The sequence below is a fragment of the Drosophila simulans genome, chromosome X, assembly GCF_016746395.2.
Source record: "Drosophila simulans strain w501 chromosome X, Prin_Dsim_3.1, whole genome shotgun sequence".
NCBI classification, from domain to species: Eukaryota; Metazoa; Arthropoda; class Insecta; order Diptera; family Drosophilidae; genus Drosophila; species Drosophila simulans.
The window spans coordinates 10,957,370-10,979,978 of record NC_052525.2 but is presented as its reverse complement, the minus strand read 5'-3'; the positions used below and the strand labels follow the sequence as shown (position 1 = coordinate 10,979,978).

General features: G+C 40.9%; 2 protein-coding genes across 7 annotated transcripts; one reads left to right on the top strand and one right to left on the bottom strand.

Moving 5' to 3' along the window:
- Window positions 1-29: 29 nt before the first annotated feature.
- On the top strand, window positions 30-21,932 carry LOC6725676 (ecotropic viral integration site 5 ortholog). 5 transcript variants are annotated; one of them, XR_006542117.1, is made up of 10 exons: window positions 30-618; window positions 15,456-15,887; window positions 16,253-17,288; window positions 17,354-17,468; window positions 17,701-17,718; window positions 18,064-18,731; window positions 18,791-18,908; window positions 18,978-19,076; window positions 19,647-19,962; window positions 21,050-21,242. XR_006542117.1 is itself a non-coding variant. In XM_016172731.3 (9 exons), the coding sequence occupies exons 2-9, from the start codon at window positions 15,656-15,658 to the stop codon at window positions 21,185-21,187; spliced, it is 2,424 nt and encodes an 807-aa protein (XP_016038936.1). In that variant the 5' UTR covers window positions 30-618; window positions 15,456-15,655; the 3' UTR covers window positions 21,188-21,932. The 5 variants fall into 5 exon arrangements, 3 of the variants coding, with proteins under 3 accessions (XP_016038936.1, XP_016038935.1, XP_039152389.1); XM_016172731.3 differs by lacking the exon at window positions 19,647-19,962 and having other exon boundaries at window positions 21,050-21,932; XR_006542118.1 differs by lacking the exon at window positions 17,701-17,718.
- On the bottom strand, window positions 8,193-12,044 carry LOC6725677 (sphingosine kinase 2). Of its 2 annotated transcripts, none has more exons than XM_016173749.3 (2): window positions 11,842-12,044; window positions 8,193-10,990 (listed from the first exon to the last, which is right to left on the bottom strand). In XM_016173749.3, the coding sequence occupies exon 2, from the start codon at window positions 10,922-10,924 to the stop codon at window positions 8,963-8,965; it is 1,962 nt and encodes a 653-aa protein (XP_016038937.1). In that variant the 5' UTR covers window positions 10,925-10,990; window positions 11,842-12,044; the 3' UTR covers window positions 8,193-8,962. The 2 variants fall into 2 exon arrangements, with proteins under 2 accessions (XP_016038937.1, XP_039152392.1); XM_039296458.2 differs by having other exon boundaries at window positions 11,940-12,030.
- Window positions 21,933-22,609: the final 677 nt, after the last annotated feature.

Genomic DNA, 22,609 nt, shown 5'->3' with positions numbered 1-22,609 from the left:
TTATGTGCGTTTCTGAGAATTCTAGTATATGGTGCTACTTATTTAGCGGCTTACTTCAGCTTTTGCACGACGGTCACACCGCCAGTGGGCGAAAAAAAAAACATTCGTGAATTCACCGTCGTCGAACGAACGCTGTATTTTTTTCCAGTGCAATATTCGGTCGATGTATAACGAGTGATTGAATTAAAGTAGTCCCTTTACAAAAAGTAAAAGTAAATAAATAAAAATAAAGTCATACAAAACAGTATAGCGGTAGAGAGAGGGCGAGGGTAAAAAATTGCTGCTGCTGAGGTGTGTGCAATTGCCTGTGCGTGTGTGTGTGTTTGTGTGACGTTTACAGCAGCAAAAAGTTCGGTAGTGTCGTCAAAATTGTCGCGTAAAGTTAATGCAAACGATTCTCGATCGGATACGAGTTGATCGCGACATATTGATTTGGTCGGATGTGGAAAAGTCTAGCTGATTAAAAACGAATTGCGGATAAAAAAACGATAAACAACGGCAATTTGTTGCTGCCGCAACATCAACAACAGCAGCGCAGCAGCGCACTAACACAACCACCACCACCCCCTGTTCCAGCCTAACGGTTCATTCACAGTGGCCGAAGAAGCAGCAGCAAAGGTGAGTTCCAGCATCTTTATTTATATTTTATGTGTCGTTCTTCTTCTTCTGCATCATCTTCACTTCTTCTTCCGTAAAATAACTGAACGTGTGTGTGTAAACATTATCAACGAAAAAAGTGGAGTGAGAAAAAATACAGAAACTTTCTTTCGCTGTCTGTGTGGGTTTCTGCTCGCGTGTGTGTGTCTGTGTGAGTTGCTACCTTTTTTTTTACAAATTAGCGAAGCAGCAAAAGAAAAACGGGTACAACAAATTTAGTATGCTTAAATTTCGCGCATTAATGTAATTAAAAGCGTCCATTGTCCATTGCTCATCGCTCATTGTCCATCATCATTCATCATCGTTCTTCGCAGCTTCGCTGAGCAACAACAACAACAATGACAACAGGGCAGTCCTGCTCTTCCTTCCTTTTCCATTTCCATTCCTATTGCCATTCCCATTGCTCATTTCCCACTGCCCGCTTCCCTTTCCCAATTCCTCTTTCCAATTCGCTTTGCTCTTCCACTCCCACCGCATCAGCTGCTCCTGCCACTAGTTGTTGGTGTTGTTGTTGTTGTTCTTGCTCTGTTGTAACCTTGTCTTGCTCTCCTTTCCTTTGCTTTCCACCCACTTTTCGTGAGCCTAACGCACAGTGGGAAAATTCAGCAATCGAGGGGTGGAGAAACTATTTGTCAGTTAGAAAATGGAAATCTTTCGAAGAATAATAACTCTATGTCCGTTCTTCAGTAAACCATTAATAACGACTAATGGCTTAGTAATATTAAAAAAGTAATACTAAAAACCTCAGACAACTTTACACAAGCTGCATTGTTCTTCAATGTCCACTGTGCATCGCTCCATCTCGCTCTAGCCCGCTCTGCGCCTGCGCATTGCCAACTCGGCGACACCTTGCAGGCAGCGTTGCCACCTTGCACATGGCCCACGTAGACGCAACGAACAGTGGGGGTGAAAAAATTAGCAATAATTTGGTAGTAAAATAGTAAGTTACTAGCTTATTAAGCTTACGTCAACCTTGTGTTGTTGGTTTAATATGAATACAGTTAATTTAACAATTTCATTGCATTAAAAACAAACTCGCTGCAGCGAATTCCTTGAAACTAGCTTAAAGATTGCTGAACTCTTGCTTATCTGCCGGTCGTGATAAGATTTATATCCGTATGTAGATTACATCTACGTGCAACTGAGGGGTTTTTGCTAAATGATATTGAGATATTAAAGATGCCCAAAGGCAGATAGTTACAGTACTTTACTTTGCTTTGAAGCCATAGTCTTTTGACCTCTGCTGTACCCTACCCATCGCCCTCAAGTCTTTTGTTTTTGTTTTTTTTTTTTGTGCGCGGGGATTGTTGCGTGCTTATTCAAATTTCAGTTGTGCTATTTATTTAAATCACGAGCATTAAAACTAGTGGAGCACATGGAGCAGAAAGTCATCGTCATGTTAATTATGATCATAAATTTGCAGAGCGCGTGGGTGTGTTGGTGTATCATCCGTCATTATCTGGAGAAGGTTGGGGCAGGATAGCCTTCATTCTGCCTTCTCTGGCCAACAAAAAAAAAAAAACATATACATATATAAAAAAAAAATGATAAATAACAAAAGTCAAGATACTTTTTTTGGGTTATTTCAAACGGAATTCTTTTTGCGTTTAGCGGGTTTTTCAACTATCTGCTCAAGTGTTTTCGCCATGTTTCATTATTTGCATTGTTTTATGATATTTTGGCGGTTGTTTGTTGCTGCTTATTATGTTGCCCATTTGGATCGCGCGAGCTTTCGACCTTCGCCGCAAAGCCGCAAAAAATATATGTCAAAAATAATTTGCACTTGAGTCTGTTTCCCTATCGGCGTTTATTTTGTATTTATGTGTGTACACATATTTTTTAACGGATCATACCAAGCGCTTGCCAACACGTTTTCGCGCAACCAAACTAAACGCAAATTAAGTAAGCCAACTGTGAAATTACAGTGATCACTGTGCAAAAAAAAAGACTCCGAAATAAATACGATTTTGTTAACATTTTAAGTGCATTTAAAATTCTAAAATATATCTGTAATTACTTGTTTAAGCGAATACTAATTATTGGAGTCAAGTTCATGATCGAGCTGCCACCTTTCTTGGTGCTCAACGAAAAGTATCCATGTAGCGTGGCTTTACTTTATTGGCATTTCGTTACTTCCTTTGAAATTTGTTTTCGAAAAAGTTTGACAACCTCATGCCGTCTCTTGCGATTGCGCAGCTACCTTTTGTTAGCCGTCCCTTTCTGGCGAGGCAAAAAGTGCCGTTATGTAAAATCAGAGGCAATAGCTTCCACAGCATAAAACCCACACATACATATGTATCGCCGAGAAATATCGAAAATAACAACAATGGGGCGGCATCCAGCATCCACACAGTCGTGGCCAAGCTATTGTGGCCACTTGGCCAACTGGAGGCTTACCTGATTTACCTGCCCCAAAGCATAGAAAAGCAGGTAACAACAGAAGCGGTAGTGGCGATACCGATATGTGTGCCAATCTCCAATGCAGACGTGCTGGTATTTCGGGGCACAGTGAATGCCCGATAACTGCGAAATAATTACGATACTTTATTTTTCTATCAGCTGAACCAGAAATATTGTTTATTATTATAATTTGTGTAATCTTTGTATTTACATTGATATGCTTGCCTTTGTTTGTGTGAGCCAATAGCCACTGTGTGTTTGGTCAAATTCCAGATTTCAAGCAATGAATTTACAGTTTGGCCAACAATGTCGGTTTGTTTGTTGTTTTCTTCAGCCAGCCAGTTTTCTTTCCTGATTTGTTGAGGTTTTTTTGCTTTTGCTTTTGTTTTTGTTTGCCGTTCCCTATATTTTTTCACTCAGTCATTCAACAGCAATTGCAGACACATATCGTTTTTGCTATTTATTATTGCTGGAAACTGAAGGAGTTTCGTCTGTTTCCATTTCCATTTCCATTTCGATTTCAATTTCCATTTTAGTCTCGGTTTCGGATTCGGTTTCTTGCGGCTGTGTTGAAATCCAAAACGGCTCGAATATTGCGCTGAAAACACTTTTTATTGAAGCACTTGTGAATGCTACTGGGAACTTATTTTAGCCAATGGAAACTGAAACAACAATTGTACGAGTACACTGTAAATGGAGATGTATTATTTCGAATCGTGTCGTAACAATCCCTTTTGGAATTGAACTTGACATTTAAATTGATTGCTAATTGAAATGATTAAGTTAAAAGGTCATTGCTTTTCGTGATCATCTCATTAAGTACTGAAATGAAAAAACAAAAAACAGCTAAAATAACAAGATACATTCTAGATTTGCCATATTACTCTGCGTTATCTCAGCTGTTTTTTTTTTTTCAAGTGTACTTGTAGCATACAGCATCATGTGCTGAATAAATTATGTTAATGAGTTTGGGAGTTGGGAGTTGGGCTTCCGTGGGCTGGCCAAAAAAAAACTCAGGGGAATTGTATTTCATAATTCCATTTGGCCGCTGCTTTTCCCCTTTTTTTTCATATTTTCAGTTTGCTAGATTTCAATTCATCGTGCCGCCCCTTTCAATCCACTCAAATGCACTACAAAAGCTGTTGAAATAGTTCGATTTGCTAATAATACAAAATAACTAATAAATTAAATGTAAACTATACAATTTAAAGTATATTTCACTTGCAAACTTACCATTTATTCAGTTATTATGCAATTATAAAAGCTGATTTAGAATTTATATGAAACTAACCTATTTTTCTGACTGCATCTGTAAATGTAATTTGTGCGATAAAGTTTCATTGTTCTCAAATCTTGAATTGCGCTCGAGCGGAGTGCGTCTTTCGACTGATTGAAGAAATCGTCGAATTCTTATCGCCTGGGCCTCGTACACCCCCCTGTGGCTTCTATTTCGCCCTTCCTGCTTCTGGTTTTTAATGGGTAACTACGCCCTATCAGTTCCACTGTTGCACTTGTTTTTCACTTGTTTAGAATTCGTGGCGATAGATGGAAAATTGAGTTCGAGTTGGGGCGACACTTGGGAATTATGTTTGTATGTACATGGCCACATTGGCATTTCCACTAATTGTGGCAAGCAGACAGGTAAATGCATTCTGTAATTGCCACCCAGGGACAGTGGTCGCTCCTTAAGTGAAACCTTATGCCTTAAAATGAACATTGTTTCAAAATAAAAGAATTTTTTAAACACATTGTATATTAACCAAATGTTTCAAATATTTGAACTATTAAAAAAAGGGGGGTCGCAAAAATATGTGAATAATTTAAGCAGCTTCCATTATCGAGTGTTTACTGTGACTGACGTCACACCATTGCCAAGGGCTCGATTGGCGTGCGTGGGAGCGAGATAGCCAGCGAGTCAACAATTCAAATTGGGTTAATGAGAGTTGGCCAACTCAGGGCTTGGTTCTATATGTATCGGTGTTGTGTATCTGTAAGTGTATCTGTATCTATATGTATGTACACACAAGTGGGCGGCGGTTTGGGCGTGGGGTTGCGTGGGCGTGGCACTCTTGAATTTTTGATGATTGGGCTTAAATTACATTGGGGACAGCAAGCGAAGCACAACAACTTTGCTGTGATATTAGGGAACATTCTTATACGGGTCAGACGTATGATTAGGATTTGCTGTCATCCCATGGGCTTACAACCAACATATCCTTTGAGAAATTTGTGATACTAGTTGCATTCAATTTGCTTAAAGTCTAACTTGCATAAATCTACACTTTCATATTTCAAACCTATGAATAAATGAGTTTCTAAGCCAACCAAGCTATGATGTGATAACAGGCTAATCAGCGCACTGGCTGTGTGCATATGTATGTGCCTTATAGAAATGGACGCGAGTGTGCCAAGTGGTACTATTTGGCTCGGGGGCGTGACTCGTTGCATTAAAAGATGCAAATGCAAATTGCAGATGCAAATGCAAATGCAAATGCGGCGTGTGTGCGTGCGCAAATTAGCAAGACAACAAATGAACTTCGCTAAATGCTATCGCCCCGGTCACCCATGTATTATTCATTATTGTCCGGCAAAAAAAAAAAAAATGAAACAGAAACAGAAATCACACACAAAAAACCAAACAAAACTCGTAAACAAAACAAAACAAAGTGAAATAAAAACACGAAATAAGCAAATTGTGATTTGTTCGAAAGTGGCAAGAGTCAAAAAGAGACGGACAAAAATTAGCTAAAGCATTCACCATCAGGTTTCTGACTAATCGCCGCCCCGGTACAGTGGAGTCCATTCAAATGGGTCATACGCACGACAGGCTGTCGGCAAAAGATGTGGAGCAGATGTGACTGCGGTCGCAACAGATGTATAATTTAAGTAAACCGCGGAGATAAAATAAAATAACACTGCCATGTGGCTGGCACAAAGATTATTGTAATTTGCGAATATTCAATGCTCTACTTTGGAAAAGAAACTTTCCAAATAGGATGTACAATCGAAACTTACAATTTCTATATTTAGCCTTTCTAAATTATTAGTTCATATAAGATTTATTGATAGTTAAATGTTCTTGCTAATAACGCAAATGTTTTGATTTCATGCAAAGTTTTTTTTCCCATGAATAAAAGCAATGGGATACAAAACAGTATTTAAAAACCGATATTTTAGAAATCGATAGTGAAAGGGTGAGCAAAACAAGTTTTGGAAATACCTAATATACATACATCCCAAATGCCATGAGTCACAAAAAATCTGGCTAAAAAAAAAAAAAAACTTACCTGCGACAAAGCGAGCGATTGGTTTGAAATACCCCGCGAATCGAATCGGAAATTGTGATGGTGTTTTTTATACTCTTTGTTTGCCTTTTCCATCTGCGGGCTGCCGACGATTCTAACGGTCGTGCATATACGTATGCATAATGCATATATTTATAATGCCAAAACCATGAGTCGGCTCGGAACTAACGATTCTCATAAAAGCCAACGAAGCCAGCGACTTCAAGCCAAGAAGCTGAAGTAAAAAAGCGAAATGTGAAGAACTTTTTATGAATGAATTAGACTGGAAATAGTGCAGAAATATCTGCCAGCACACACATGCCACTTCACTCTATGTGCTGGTACATAAATATGTATTTATATATAATTTTTTTATATGTACATATATGCACTCAAGCTTAAGGCTGTAGAAACTTGAGAGGTCTTAGAACCCACAGTGGGCGTTAATAATTAAGGGGCCCAACTCGCAGACCATGCAAGAAATATATGTAAATGTATAGATGTACAATGTACATACATATATGCACAAACTATATGTTGTGTCCTCTGTCGTTTAAGCTGCAAACTTATGGTTTGCTTCTTCTGTCTAATTTAAGATCCATTAATTAAAGTCCAGAGGCTACTTTTTGTAGCGCCGCCAGCGGAATGTAAACATCTGTTAACAGACTGTGACTACAATTAGTTATCGTTATTCATTCCGTCTATACATATGGATGTACATATGTATGTACACTTGTCTGCTGGCATTATTTTCGCTCGATTTGTTGTTGTTGTTGTTGTCGCAATTATCTTTGCGTTGAATTGATAGTGGCAGTGAAATAATGTCACTGGATTGCCAATTCAGCACAAAAATATACATGCTAGTGGTACAGTGGTCACCCGCAAAGCACGCCGCTTAAATATATAGCAGTAAGAATCATATATCGAAGGCTACAATTCCAACTTATGGTTCCATTATATTTTGAAATACAAAATCAAAGTTTCTATGTGTATATGTATATGTAGGTAAACTTGTTGGTTTCCATATAGCCATGTCGCACTGTCACAAAAATTGTACCGCCTAAAAGTATGACTACTTTGAATGAGCGTAAACCAACACACATACCTATTGATTTTCATTGATCGGAAATCGGGTTAAATTGTTCGTGCCTCTGTGACGTCAAAGCCTTTGACTGTGTCCCACATTTAATAACAAATCAAAAACAGTAACTAGTATGGCCTAAAAGTATACCTCAAGTTTGATTTTAGTATTTCAAACCGTTTAACGCGCGTGTGTGTGTGTGAATGATAAGAGCTAAACTTGTTATCAGTGTATCCGCAGTAGACTCGTCTACATAACCGCTTTTGAGCCAAATATCAATGAAGAAACCGCTCTGGATGTGTGAGCGTTTGGTCTTTGGTCTATCTACCAGTTTATTACCATTTTCGAATGTCATTTATATCAAAGAGTGTTTATTTGCTCAACTTGTTTGAGTGCCTGTCAAAGATAATCCCACCTGATGTGTGCGATATAAAAGAGAAAAGGAAAGGCTGCCTAATTACACTGTACTGGGGAAAATGGGTCACTTCTATCGCATTTTGTGTTTTCCAATTCAGTAAGGAAAGTCTTGTCTTCGCATGAGCTTATTTTCATGGAATTTCTATATGAAATAGTTCATATTTTATGATGTTTTATTGTTTAGCCTGATTAATTAGGTAACTACATATCTATGAACTCCATGGATTAGCGCTACATCATCGCCACAAATTGACCAACTTGACCTTTAGTGTTTACACACGATTACTAGGTGTTAATTTTCCATATGGTTGGTTGGGTAACCGTAATCCCTTGCAATCGGTTTGCTTGTTTTATTTATTTTTTTTGTTTTTTCCTATTCAGTCAGGGTTAATCTGTCCAATCGGTGTTTGTATTAACACAAGTATGAAGTCCCCACTTGAACATCGACCAGGTGCGTTTCCATTTGCCTTCGTGTTGGTGCTTTCGTAGGCCCCAACTTTGGGGTCCCAATATCGATAAAGATCGCCATGCAACCGGATGAGCGGCGAATTCCCGCTTTTTTTCGGTGTATTTGTGATTATGCGAATTTGCAAAGCCGAATTTGCTAAATATGCAATAGAATCAATCAATCGTTTCCAAGGCAACAAAACACCTGCAAAGTACCAGTAGCCCTTGTACCCGCACAATCTTTTGCCACAATTTTTTTTATAGCATTTTGGTTTATTTGTCTACGTATGGTTCTTAAAATAATTAACACTATCGACCGATTAAAAACGACAAAAAAAAAATAATAGAAAACAACTTATAACCAACTACTTAAGTGCATAGTGTGAAGTTCCTTTTTCTTTTGATACATGGGCGGATGGAAAAATTACAGATTGCGTTTCAGAGCCATGAGAATGGGTTTTCACTAACAATAGAAACAGAGATAATAGAACTTTTGTCAACTTTACCACCTAATAAGTTCCTAGCAGATATAAAAAAAGTATGAATTTAGTAAGTGTTATTAATGGAAAGGCAACAAGTTTTAGGTGAGCTTCTTATAAACTAAGTTTGTTCTAAAGAAGCAGAATGTATCTCGTTATGAATAAGGCTTTGCAAAGCACACGGATTAAATATTCCACTACTGACCACTGGTGGTCATCACATTGATCAGGCCGGGCATAACCTCCGCCTGAATGGGTCCGTATTCCACCCGCTCGCCGTCCACCACCAGGATGCCATCGGAGCTGCTCGGCTCGATGCGGAATGCCCGACAGGGCACCACCTTGATGAACGGATCCTCGCCGATGGGCAGATGGGTGCCCGTGTTTAGGCTCAGCATGAAATTGAGCAGCTGATGGCGACTAACGCCACTCCGGATGATCACCAGGTAGATGAGGCCATCGTCCAGACGGGATTCGGGCGCAAAGAAAACGTCGGAGGAGAGATGGGTCGTATAGGCGGCATGGACCATCACAAAGTCACCATCCTCGCAGATCCAACCCTCGCTGCTGGGCAGTGGCATCTGTAATCCCGGAATGGTGCCCGTTGGCACCCTCTCAGCGAATTCCGCATTGGCCGCTTCGATCCGCTGGCTAATGCTCATCCGGCTGCGATTGGATCGCATGCTGGGTCCGCCCAGGGAGTAATATGCCGTTCGCCTGGACATGGCCGAGTGCCAACTGTCGGCATGCTGGCGATAAACCGAACGATCCAGGGATATGGCATCGGCGAACTGTTCTCCATCCAAAACCGCTTCCTCCTCCACCTCCTCCTCCTCGGGTAGATCATGGAATTCCCCGGCATTCAGAGGCAGAGATGAACGGATTGCTGCAGCGGTTGACGGTCGCTTCGGTTGGTCTGATTCTGCCGGCATCTCTCGAGCCTCCTTTGCCGCTTCCACTGGTGGTTCCTTCTTGCCCTTGGCCAGTAGATAGGACACTCGTCCCTTGTAGCTGCGCAGCCCGATTAATCGCTTGATGGCCCACAGCGTAAACCTTTGCGCTCCAATCGATCTCAATCGCTCGCTCTCTATATCGATGTCGGCTATCAGACCCCAGCCCACCGACAGGAAGGAGTACATCACAAAGTGCTTGTCCCGCGGTGCCAGCTCCACTCGGACCACATCCATGGGCGTACTTTTGCCCGCCATGCAGGTCAAGGTGGCATGGAGAATGGGCTTCGGCTCGTACGGTTCGTTGCAGTGATGGGCCACACTTTTGGCCAGACCATTCCCGGAGCCACATGGTATGATGCCAAGCGGCAGCTCCCTGCAGGCTCGGCGCCAATCCATGCGCTCCATCAGCCCATTGAGCACTTCGTAGAACAGACCATCGCCGGAGGCAACCACAATGCCTGAGTAGCGTTCCAGCAGATCCCTCCTGGTCCGCACGAACTCCTTGGCGTACTGCGGATGTGTGGTGATCTGGAGATCGTATTGCACCTCTGCCTCCGTCAGCAAGGGTGCCACCTGTTTCTGGAAGAGCTCACGCCCCTTGCCCGAACCGGACTTCGGATTCAGTAGGATGAGCAACTGTTTGCCACAATCGGCGGGCGAACTGCTGCCATTGCCACGCTTGTGCCTTCGAATCGTATGATGCCACAGCTCGGCGGTCTGTAGATTCACCCCGTAGTCATTGCTCGAACGAAAGCGTAGAATCCTGAGCGTTTGGACACGCCGCAACGGTTTCTCCTTCTTCAAGTAAGCATAGATGTACAAATAGGCGCTATTATCGCTATCCGGTTCCGGATCCGCCTCCTGGCCCGGAACATTAGGATTGCGGCAAGAGTTTAGACCTCCTCGGGCTCGTTTCTTCAAACGCGGTCCGTAGCGCGAACCTATGATATCATCGATCCTGATCAGCTGCTCATTGATGTGGTCATCTTCGTCGGTTTCGCGACGCAGGTAAACGCCTTCCGGGCACAGTTTCACCTGGATTTTGATGCTCTGCTTGCGCCGGCTGTTGTCCACGAAGAAGATCTCGCTCAGTTCCGTGGGCGTGCCGCCGCCCACTTCCGTATCCGAGGTGGGCGTGGAGGGCTCATGCGGCTGTCCACCTTTTCCCAGCAGATTTTCCTCCGACGTCGCTGTGTTGGCCGTCATAACTTCGTTGGTATCTTCGTGTTTATTTCGACTTAACTTCTCTTTTTAGCGCTTCTTTGACCTTGTCTTCACATGCAAAAAATATAAAAAAAAAACAAAACAAAAACACAATGGTTATTGGTAGTGCAAAAAGAAAAAAAAAAAGTAGTAGAGCGGTTGCAAAAAATATTATAATTGCCAACTTGAAAACTCGTTTATTTCGCTGTTTATTGTGCGTTGGCTTTTACTATCATTAGTTGTATTCCATCTATGTGAAATTGGAGTTTCAAAACTGGTTTTTGTTCCAGTAAATAATATCTACTGTATATATACAATTATTTCTATTTGTCTCGGATTTGTGTTGAAATTTATATGCGCCGCGATTGGTGATGATTTCACTTGAATGGTAACCAAAATAAACTCCTTAAATTACACTTTAAGAAAATAAATTTGTTAACTTTTTGTGGAGTTTGCAAACCAGTTAATGATTAAGTTTCTTTCTTTTGGCATTTGTTAATAACAATTTTTGTTCTTTGTTTTATCATTTTCTTTGTGTTGCTCGGAAATGGAACAATAAAGTAACAAACAATATAGAATTGAGTGTTTTTTTATTGCTCATACTTAAAAGAAATATTTTTTTATATCTGAGTGCACAAGAGAATTTAAGTTTTTATTGTTGCAGTTATTAGTTATTAATTTATATAGTGTTTTGTGTAAACTATGCACATTGACTGTTGATAGCGCTGTCTTGTTTATTGTTTATTTGTGGCATACGGAATTGGATTATTTTATTTACGCTTTATTTGGCAATTTCCATTGCGATGTTTACGTATTATTAAATTAAGGGTTATTATTATTAATTTTTTTTTGTTGATAACTCGCCCCGACTGCCGATTATTATTCGCTATTAACTATTTACTATTTTTGTTTGGCTTTACATTTAATTGTTTGTCCACATGCGATCGACGCTGTTCACCGTAAAGTCTGCGATATATAGGTATATATATATAGATGTATATGTGCGTGTATATAGTACATATGGCGGCTCGATCCGGCCGATCCAATCCGATCCGGGTTGCGATCGCTTCCTGTGCGCTTGACACGACAATTCGTACTGAAACTCTGAATCGCGAGGGTGAACTAACCTTATTTTCAATGGAGATTTGGTTTTACGATTGCACTGTATTGCTGTTGCTTTTGCCTTTGCGTTTGCCTTTGTTTTTTACTTTGCTTTTTACTTTCTCACACACACACACACACATCAGCGCACATACACTTGTTGGTTTTTGGCTTTTTGTATGTCATGTCGAAATCTAATCAACACGTATCGTATCGATGAGATATTTACCTGTGGGCTGCCTTTGCGCCAAGTCTTTATCATTTCCACTTTGCTTTTAGTTTTTGACTTGCTTTGCCGCGGGGCTTTTCTCTCAGTGCACTTCTGCAATTGAACAATTTGCCTTTGACTTTGGGAACGCGAGCTTTTTGGCATTTGGCATTGTGCGTTTGGGGATGTGGGAATGTTGCATTTTTTAGGTCTTTTTTAGGTACAGTGATCAGTCGATAAAGTATATTTGCCTTGGGCGTAGCAGTGTTGCATTTTGGGGATAATATTTAAATCAAATGCATAATAAATATGTATATGTATGTACATGTATTATTATTGGACCTTTGTTGCTAACTATTGATTTTTTGCGACTAGTATAATAAAATGGGGAAATAAAAAGGGAAATACAATAGAAAAGGTGAAGAAGTCACGAATTTGTTTGACCACTGTGCATGTGCCAGCTTTTTGCAATGTACCGACAATGCAATTGTTTGCTTACATAGACAATAAAACGGCACTTAACCCCAACAGTTCTCTGTGCACATGTGTGTGTGAGCTGTCTATTGTGTTAATCGATCATTTTGCGTGGGATATGTGAGTAATAGGCACTGGAGAAGGGGCATTGCGGCACATGTTGCGTATACGTCACGTTGGTCCTCAGATCTTATCGCTTATCATGTGTCCCAGTGACTCACCCAATCACAATTCACCCAAAGTGTCACATTTAACGCTCTTAAATGGCAAAAAAAAAAAAGAAAAAGTAAGTAACCATTTCGGTAGAATCGGCTGGCAGGTGTTGGTTTTGGATCTACTTGATATGTTTATGTCAATTTGCGATTTTAAAGGGCTTGCCATAAATAAATCGCAATTTCTTCAGAATAATCAAATTTGTTTGTTGTTTGCCTCTGGCAGGTGCACAAATTGTATTTTTTTTTTCTTTTAATATTTTCTATTTGCTTTTAAACTGCGCGTTTATCGATATCAGTAAGCGAAATAAAGATTGTACAGTGTATTGATATTGGCCACGGTCATTCCTGGACACATACAAAGTACAGTGGTAACCCGGAAAGAGCACCCAAAGTGATTTGAATTTGTAACAAAAATTAAGTGGCTAGATGTATGATTTTAGCTTGAAGCAAAAAATTGAACTAAAATTGCATTTATTAAAGATTAAATATCTTTTGAATTATAAATATACATATATATTTTTCCATTTTTATCATATAGTGGCAACCATTCCTTCGCTTTAAACAAACCCTTTGAAAAAGGCAATAAAATTGTTTTGAGTTTTCCAAATGAAACACACCTAAGTTTCGCTAAGTCAATAATATTGACGCAAGTGGACGTACCTACCCGTATTTTACTGTAGCTAAATTGAGAGATACGCCTTGTAAGAAAAAACACGCCAAAATGGAATATTTAATGGGCTTAAAACGTTTTCTCACTGATTCATGGAAGGTTTTGCGTTCGCACCTAAGTGAATCAGACCAAAAAAAAAAGTAGGAGCAATGCAGACAGTGCAGCAGGGGCAATACCATGCACTCCACTTTGGTAATTATAACTCGTTCATTAGTCTCAAAAGCTTAAAAACTTTGATTTATCATTTGAAAAGGGAACCACTCAAGTGGTGCAACTGCAACGTACACATATCTATAAGCATACAAACATACATCTGAATGCACTTGCTCACGAAAAGTCGAAAAGTATTCCATTGGCTGCCTGCTTGTTTATCGTTTCCTGACCTACATATTTATTTGAATTTACTTTGCCTTTCAATTCCATTGAGACCACACCGATTGGGGGGCAGGAGCAGCCATCTGTGGGCGGTGGGGGGGTTGGGGGCGTGGCATTGTCTGGCCAGAGGAGTCCATTAGATAATGGCCAGACGGAGCAGACGCAAACCCAAAGGCGGCTCAGAGTGCCGCCAGATATGAACAGCTGGTTTGGAAGGGGGTTAAGAGCCAGCTGATGGACTACAAGTGTATCCATTAGGAATGGCAAATAGTGCACCCCAAAAAAAAGATACATTTGAAATAAGCTAGTTTTCGTTGTATATTTTTATAAATGACAACTTTGTTTATCAGCATTTATCAAATTTTGATACCTTTAGATAAGATCACATACCTCTTGATGCAATGAAACTTGATAAATTCGAAATGTTCCAAATCCATAGATATGTACACCAATTAATACATTTCCTTGAAATCGTTTAATTAGGAATGTCGGATTAATGGAAACAGTAACTGCGGCAATAAAATTCGATTATCGGAACGTTGATAAAAGCGTCCTACTTCCACTGAAAATAAAAAAATTATCCGCAGTTTTTTACTGCATTAAAACCACACTGATTGATTAAAAAACCGCCGAAGAATGTGGAAGCTATCAAAATTGAGTCTTAATAATTACCAATCTAATATTGCGTCTTTTATTGTTTTTTTGTGGCTCTATCTTTGCTCTCCGAATTGATAATTGTTGCGTTTTTTGTAACAAGTTTGAACTTCCTTTGGATTTATTATGTTTTTGTCGCGTCAGCCAGAAAAGTCGGAAATTCTTGATAAGAATATGGGGTTCTCAGTGAATATAGTTTCTATTATTTCACTTGTCATGTTTTTTTATGTTTTATAAGACAATATTTCTAATTAATTGCTGCATTTCTAAGTTCTGCTTTAATTTTAACTACTTATTTTCGAAGTCAGTTAATTACCTTATTTGTTAAGCATTTTTCGCTGCTCTTTTTTTTATTTTTATTGAGAGCGAAAAAGAAGAAAGTTAAACTTGATCTAGTTGCGTGGTAAAGTTGAACATACCCGCCGCAAAGAAATTGCCGCCTAGAGGCAATCAACAGAAAGCCCTGACAGCTTTTTCCATTGTTCAGTTGCAGGTCCAAACCCCACACCCCCTCTGGTCCCCCCCCTCTAACCCCCTTTATAAGCACGGGTTTTGTAGGGCGCACGAATAATAAACAAAACAAGAGGGAAACAAAAACACAGAGGCTGGCAAACAGAGTGGAATACTTTGCACTCGCGCTTCTATTTGTTTAATATATATGTATATATGTACATATATAGTATTTTGTAGTATTTCCATTATGTGGCACATGCCAGATCTCGAGAGGAGTTCATTTCGCTGGCTTCTCGAATTCCGGTAACTTCAGTTTCGCCAGCCAGCCACTAACTCAATTGACAAATTAACTAACAACACAATTTTCCAACTCTTCTCTTACAGTTTGCGAAACTAGGAGCACCATGTGGCGGTTTTAGAGAAGCAGCAAAGAACTATTAACCACGATTCGGGATCAGTGTCAGGAGCACTACAGATTGCAGCAATCGAATTCGAGGAAAAGGGTTGTCCAGGGACGCAAGATAGTGAAAGAGGGGAGTATAGACTGAGATCAAAGATCGGAGAACGTCGTTCTGTGTCAGAAGATGACCCTGACCACAACGACCACTGCCTCATCAGCCGAGAGCCAAGCGAAAATGGACGTGAAGGGCGGCGCACTTCCCGGCGAAGAGAACCTGCCCACCTCCGAGATGGATCTGCTGGCCAAGCTGGAGGCGGCCAACAAGCTCATCGAGAGCGATGCCAAGTCCCTCAACTCACTGCACTCCACGCACAGTCGCAAGAACTCGGACACGAGTCAGATCAGCCTCTCATCGAGTAAGTATGAGTTAGTGGTAGTGGATCTTCAAGTGGCATTACCTTACCAAGTTTTAAATACTCGGTATATCCTATCTGGTTTTCTGTTCGGGTCAAAGGTTATCATTTCATTTTAACGACAAAAAGCAAAATCCACTTTAATAGATATTATCGATAAGGGATCCGACATGTGAGATAGCTAAATGGTGAATAGGTGGCTAGGTGACTAGGTGACAAGCTGACTAATAATCGGTGACTAAACACATTAACAAAATTACAAGCTAAACTGTGATATGTTCCACTACCTGGGTAATATATGTCATAATATCTAGTAGCAAGTGGTTAAACAAACAGAACTCGATGACTAACTAGTGTGTTCGCTTCAGGTGGAAATTCGGTGGCCGAAGAGGACATCTGGACGACGTGGGCCACCATCCTCAATGACTGGGAGGGAGCACTGAAACGAAAGAATCCCTGCGTCAGTGAGCTGGTGCGCCGTGGAATTCCACACCACTTCCGAGCGATCGTGTGGCAGCAGCTGAGTGGAGCGTCCGAGGGCGACAAGAAGCAGTATGCGGAGTACATCAAGGCGACCAGTGCCTGCGAGAAGGTCATACGGCGGGACATTGCCCGCACCTATCCCGAGGTGGAGTTCTTCAAGGAGAAGGATGGACCCGGACAGGAGGCCCTGTTCAATGTGATCAAAGCGTATTCCCTGCACGATCGCGAGGTGGGCTACTGCCAGGGCTCGGGATTCATTGTGGGCCTGCTGCTGATGCAAATGCCCGAGGAGGAGGCATTCGCTGTGCTCGTGCAGATCATGCAGCAGCATCGGATGCGGCACATGTTCAAGCCCTCCATGTCGGAGTTGGGCTTGTGCATGTACCAGCTGGAGAATCTGGTGCAAGAGCAAATACCCGACATGCACATTCACTTCCAGCAGCAGGGCTTCCAGACGACCATGTACGCCTCCAGTTGGTTCCTCACGCTATACACGACCACTCTGAATGTCAATCTAAGTTGTCGCATCATGGACGTCTTCCTCAGCGAGGGCATGGAGTTCATCTTCAAGGTGGCCTTGGCCCTGCTGCTCACCGGCAAGGAAACGTTGCTCTGCCTGGACATGGAGGCCATGCTTAAGTTCTTCCAAAAGGAGCTGCCCGGTCGCGTGGAGGCGGATGTCGAGGGCTTCTTCAGTCTAGCGTACTCCATAAAGCTGAATACCAAGCGTATGAAGAAGATGGAGAAGGAGTACCAGGACCTCAAGAAGAAGGAGCAGGAGGAGATGGCCGAGCTGCGGCGACTGAGACGCGAGAACTGCCTGCTGAAGCAGCGCAACGAGCTGCTGGAGGCCGAGAGCGCCGAACTGGCCGATCGCCTGGTGCGTGGTCAGGTCTCCCGGGCTGAGGAGGAGGAAACTAGGTAAGCAATTGGAATATGTTTATCAATGCATATTTAAACTGGTGGTTTTCCTGTTTCCCATACAGCTATGCCATTCAGACGGAGCTGATGCAGCTGCGCCGGTCATACTTGGAGGTCTCGCATCAGCTGGAAAACGCCAACGAGGAGGTGCGCGGCCTGAGTCTTCGGCTGCAGGAGAATGTGAGTATTGTTGGGTGAACAGCCCAATTACCCAATTGGCTTCGGCGATATGCGATCCCATGTCTCGGTCATTTGTCCTGTAACTAAAACGGAATCTGTTGCTAATCTTCTGTATTCTTTTCTATTTTATTTGATTTCTTATGGTTGTGGTGCTTCAAAATACACACACACAAATTGTTCGCTTTAATATGAAAACAAATAAATCCAAAATAAATTCTCAAATCACATACAGAACGTATCCATCGACAGCGTAAGTATCTCGTGAGTTGTTCACGCAACCTTGCTTTGTAGTTTGAATGTACAATACAATAACTCTGCCGTTCTGTTGTTTTGCATGTTTATTGTTTTGCCCTAAATACATAAATAGAATATCGTATTTGTAATCAGTACGCCCAGCGAGTATTCAATAACATTTAATTCGGCAATCGTACTTCGCTTTAAATTAAAACTATAATCTAGGATAAGTACATAATGCGATTTCTTAACCCTGTAGACTTTTTTGTCTCATAGCTAACAACTCACATTCTGCATGCCCAAAATCATTTAATGTTAACATAAAACAGCTCAACTAATCCCATTATCGATTGACATTTAGAATAACTCCCGGCAGTCGTCCATTGACGAGCTCTGCATGAAGGAGGAGGCGCTGAAGCAGCGCGACGAGATGGTCTCCTGTCTGCTGGAGGAACTGGTGAAGGTGCGTCAGGGACTGGCCGAAAGCGAGGATCAGATTAGGAACCTCAAGGCCAAGGTGGAGGAGCTGGAGGAGGACAAGAAGACGCTGCGGGAAACGACGCCAGACAATTCGGTGGCTCATCTGCAGGATGAACTGATTGCTAGTAAACTTCGCGAGGCCGAGGCCTCGCTTTCGCTAAAGGATCTCAAGCAGAGGGTGCAGGAGCTGAGCAGCCAGTGGCAGCGTCAGTTGGCCGAGAATCAGCGCAGCGAAAGCGAACGCACCACCAACGCTGTGGACTCGACGCCCAAGAAGCTGCTGACCAACTTCTTTGACAGCTCCAAGAGCAGCGAGCACACGCAGAAGCTCGAGGAGGAGCTGATGACCACGCGCATACGCGAGATGGAGACGCTCACCGAGCTCAAGGAGCTGCGGCTCAAGGTCATGGAGCTGGAGACGCAGGTCCAGGTGTCCACCAATCAGCTGAGGCGACAGGACGAGGAGCACAAGAAGCTGAAGGAGGAGCTCGAAATGGCCGTGACCCGGGAGAAGGACATGTCCAACAAGGCGCGTGAACAGCAACACAGGTTAGTTGCATTATTTTCACGAGCCATGTCACGTTATATATATATGAATTCATCTTTAGATACTCGGATCTGGAATCTCGCATGAAGGATGAGCTGATGAATGTGAAAATCAAATTCACCGAGCAAAGCCAAACGGTGGCTGAACTGAAACAGGAAATTTCCCGACTTGAGACCAAGGTATTTATTCACTGCATTTGATAACTTGTTTGCACATTTCTAAAATTGTTGATTTTTACTAAACTATAGAACTCGGAAATGCTCGCCGAGGGCGAACTGCGCGCGAATCTGGATGATTCGGACAAGGTGCGCGACCTGCAGGACAGGCTGGCCGATATGAAGGCGGAGGTGAGCGCGGCATGACCTGCAATGCCCACAGCATTTGTCGCTAATCCCCCACTGCTTTTGGTTTCGGTTTCGGTTTCGGTTTGGTTTTAAGTTCATTTAAATGCCAGCAGCAGCAGACATTCAATAATAACACGTCCCACCCACTCATTTTATGTCCACCCACCCAACTGACTAAACCAGAGGCCAGATCAGAGACACGTTTCCCATCTGGAGGAGCACGCTGTGGCCTCCTGTAGCGGATTTTCACTATAAATATGCTTTGTTTGCTAGCTGAGCGCAAGTCAAATCTGTTTGCTATGCTCAAATAGCAAAATATATACAGATTTGACTTGAAGTTACTAATTTAAAAGAAAAAACTAAAGAATTTTTGAGTTTGCTTTGCTTTACTGTGCACCCATTTATAATTGCTATTCAGGGATTTTATTGTACGTTTTGTTTTTAATTTTTGTTGGCTAATTTTGAAAACCCATTCCGTAAGCCAAGATAATAATCTTGTATTTCTCATTGAATTTCTCTTTCACACGCAAAAAAAATAAAAAAATACAATGCGTTGTTGGTCTTGCTCCATAGTATCCCACGCCAATAACCAGCCCCGACACTGAGCCGTGGAAATGGATAAGCTAAACTAATTTTAACACCGCCCCCGAACACGAAAACACACGAAATTGATTGATAACGAAACAAAACGATCAAAATTATGAAAATTACAAAAAAAAAAAAAGAGAAGATTTAAAAAGCAAATTACCGAAACCCAGTTTGAAAGTCAAGAAGCCACAATTATCCTCTAATCTATATTGCCACACATAAACACACACACACTCAACTCCCGAAAACGTTAAAGAAATTCAAAAGTCAAGCAGCAGGCCAAGCTACCAACTCAACCCAGGTCTCTATGAAACTGCTCAAGAAAAACTCAGTACTTTTAACCATTGCGTATCTGTAGCATTTGCTGTTCCTATCCATCCCATAGTTCGTTCGCACGATCTGTAGTCCCTAGAATCCTCGCCATTGAATCCCATTTCCATAGTTTGAAAATGCATGAATGACCCCCCAGTTAACCATTTTTGTATTGCTAGTTCATCGTAGTTCATCGGAAAGTCGATTTTAGTAAGCCATATTCATTTACGCATAATAACTTTTAGAGCTCAAAACTATACAGCATAAAATAATATATTATTATTATTGTACCTTAAACGTGCTGCATAGTGTACATCTCTCCGAATTTTGAAAAAAGCTTTCTGCGAGCTTTGAGCTTGTACGCGAACCTTTATATGGAATACCTTCTAGTTCCGATCGATTCTATATCACTTATTTCGATGTGGGTCAATGACTCCGAGTAGCATTCGCTTTAAGATTGACTGATGGTGCCATGTGGAAGGTGTCGGCTTGAGTTTAATCGAAAGCCTCTGTTATTTGTTTTGCATACTTGTAATGACGTATTGTAATCGTTGGTCTTGACATGAGAATGATGCTGTTTTGACACGAGTTCGTTTCGACCTTGCTACGGATTATTTCTATTTGATTTTCAATTTAACTGTGCCAGAGAATGAGGGAGTGTTCTAGACCTATGATTTATCGAAATGCATTTTGTAATATTATTAATTTTCTGCACGCTCGCATGCCTTCTTATCTAACAGACACTCACAGCACACTAATCAATAAGGTATTTAAGACACGTTCCACTACACGGACATTTAATAAGATTTATCTGTAGTCGGATCTATGTTACTTGTTTTCTAATTACTAGGTTAAAGCACTTAAGGCGGCTTTTTTTATAAGTTTTGTGATACTTGGTATAATAGTTACATTTGAAAGTTATGTTCATTTGAAGTAAAAATATGTACTTTTCAATCGCCGCATGATCAAAATTAGCAACTGCTTTAGCCTTGTAATCGTATTTTATACGTATGTATTTAATAACTAATATTTTTTAACGAACTATTTAACTAATAAATCTTTTCGATTTACTGCAGCTGACGGCATTGAAAAGTCGTGGCAAATTTCCGGGCGCCAAACTGCGCAGCTCCTCGATCCAATCGATCGAATCGACCGAGATCGACTTCAATGATCTGAATATGGTGAGGCGCGGGAGCACGGAGCTCTCCACATAACCTACAGATGGATCAGATCTAGCATATCCTAACCAACCAATAGCCACAACCAGGAGAAAAGCAGCGAGTGAGAGGGAAGTACAGGATACACCCAAATCTATATGGGTGGGTAAAAGTTGGAGGCGATTTATATATACTTATATATATATATATATATACATATATGAGGGGCCTGTGATCATGAAACGGAAACGGAAAGGGAAGGAGTAGCATCGAGTGGAGGGAGAAGTAGAAGGAGGAAGAGGGCAGAATAGTTGCAATCCCATTACAATATTAGTTATGTATAATATTCGTTTAAATTGTACTACTACTATTACGATATGTGGATATTTTATTACGATTATTATAATCAATTTTTTTTTTGCAATAATTTTATTACTGTTATGTTTTGCAATCGAAACACACTCATATTTATTTATTTTAAATCCTAATTGAAACGATATTGTGAGAGTATTTTACACCCCTGTACATTAATCAATACGGCAACTAATCCGATTCGATGCGATGGATTGGAGTTAGGAGATTGGCATTTTGATATCCCCTAGATGTATGGCACATATGCAATGCAATGAATTTTATGTAAACCCCCTGAGGAAAAAACAAAACCATTTCCCAACCCACGCATCCTGTGAACCACTTTTAATGTAAGTTTTAAGCGAATCCAATTGTTCTTGGCTACAAACAAAACAAAAAAAAAAAACGATTTTAATCAACACCCACACCTGTTTAAAGTGTGCGGAATATGCTTGGTTTAGCCACTTGATTTGTATTATGATTTCATCCCTGTAGAATGATATTAACACTCAAACACATAGTTGTCTGGAATGAATTTTGTAACTCTCGTATAGTAAGCTAAACCAATCTAAATCTAAAACGATAACTAAAATAAAACCAAGTGCGAAAGACAAAGTAACAAGCGTGGCCAAATGCAGGATGAGAAACTGAGAAACCAATATATAACTATTAAAAATAGTTTAAAACGATATGTGAAAGAACCACGAGAAAGGGGCCCACAATTTCCCCCGTTTAAGAACGATATTACGATAACGACTACGATATTCACACTACTTACGATATTCTACTTAGTTAACAGTAGCGCTTGTCACTATCCCCAAAACAAACAAAATACAATTATATGATTTATATGGTTAATTTAACCCATATTTGGCAGCTTGTCGCGAAAAAAGGATTTCGATTTGGACATCGACTTTCGAACGATTAACAACAATTATTCACAAACAATACAATTATTCAGGTTGAACCATGTTTTCCATGTGCAATATTATACATTTACTTTCGCTTCAATTGCGTTTCGTATTCTATGACAATTTTTTATTATCATTTGTTAGCATGACGTCCTCAGTGCTTAGGTTTGTTACTTATCGCAACTAAGACCGATTAACTTAATTAACTTAATTTTTT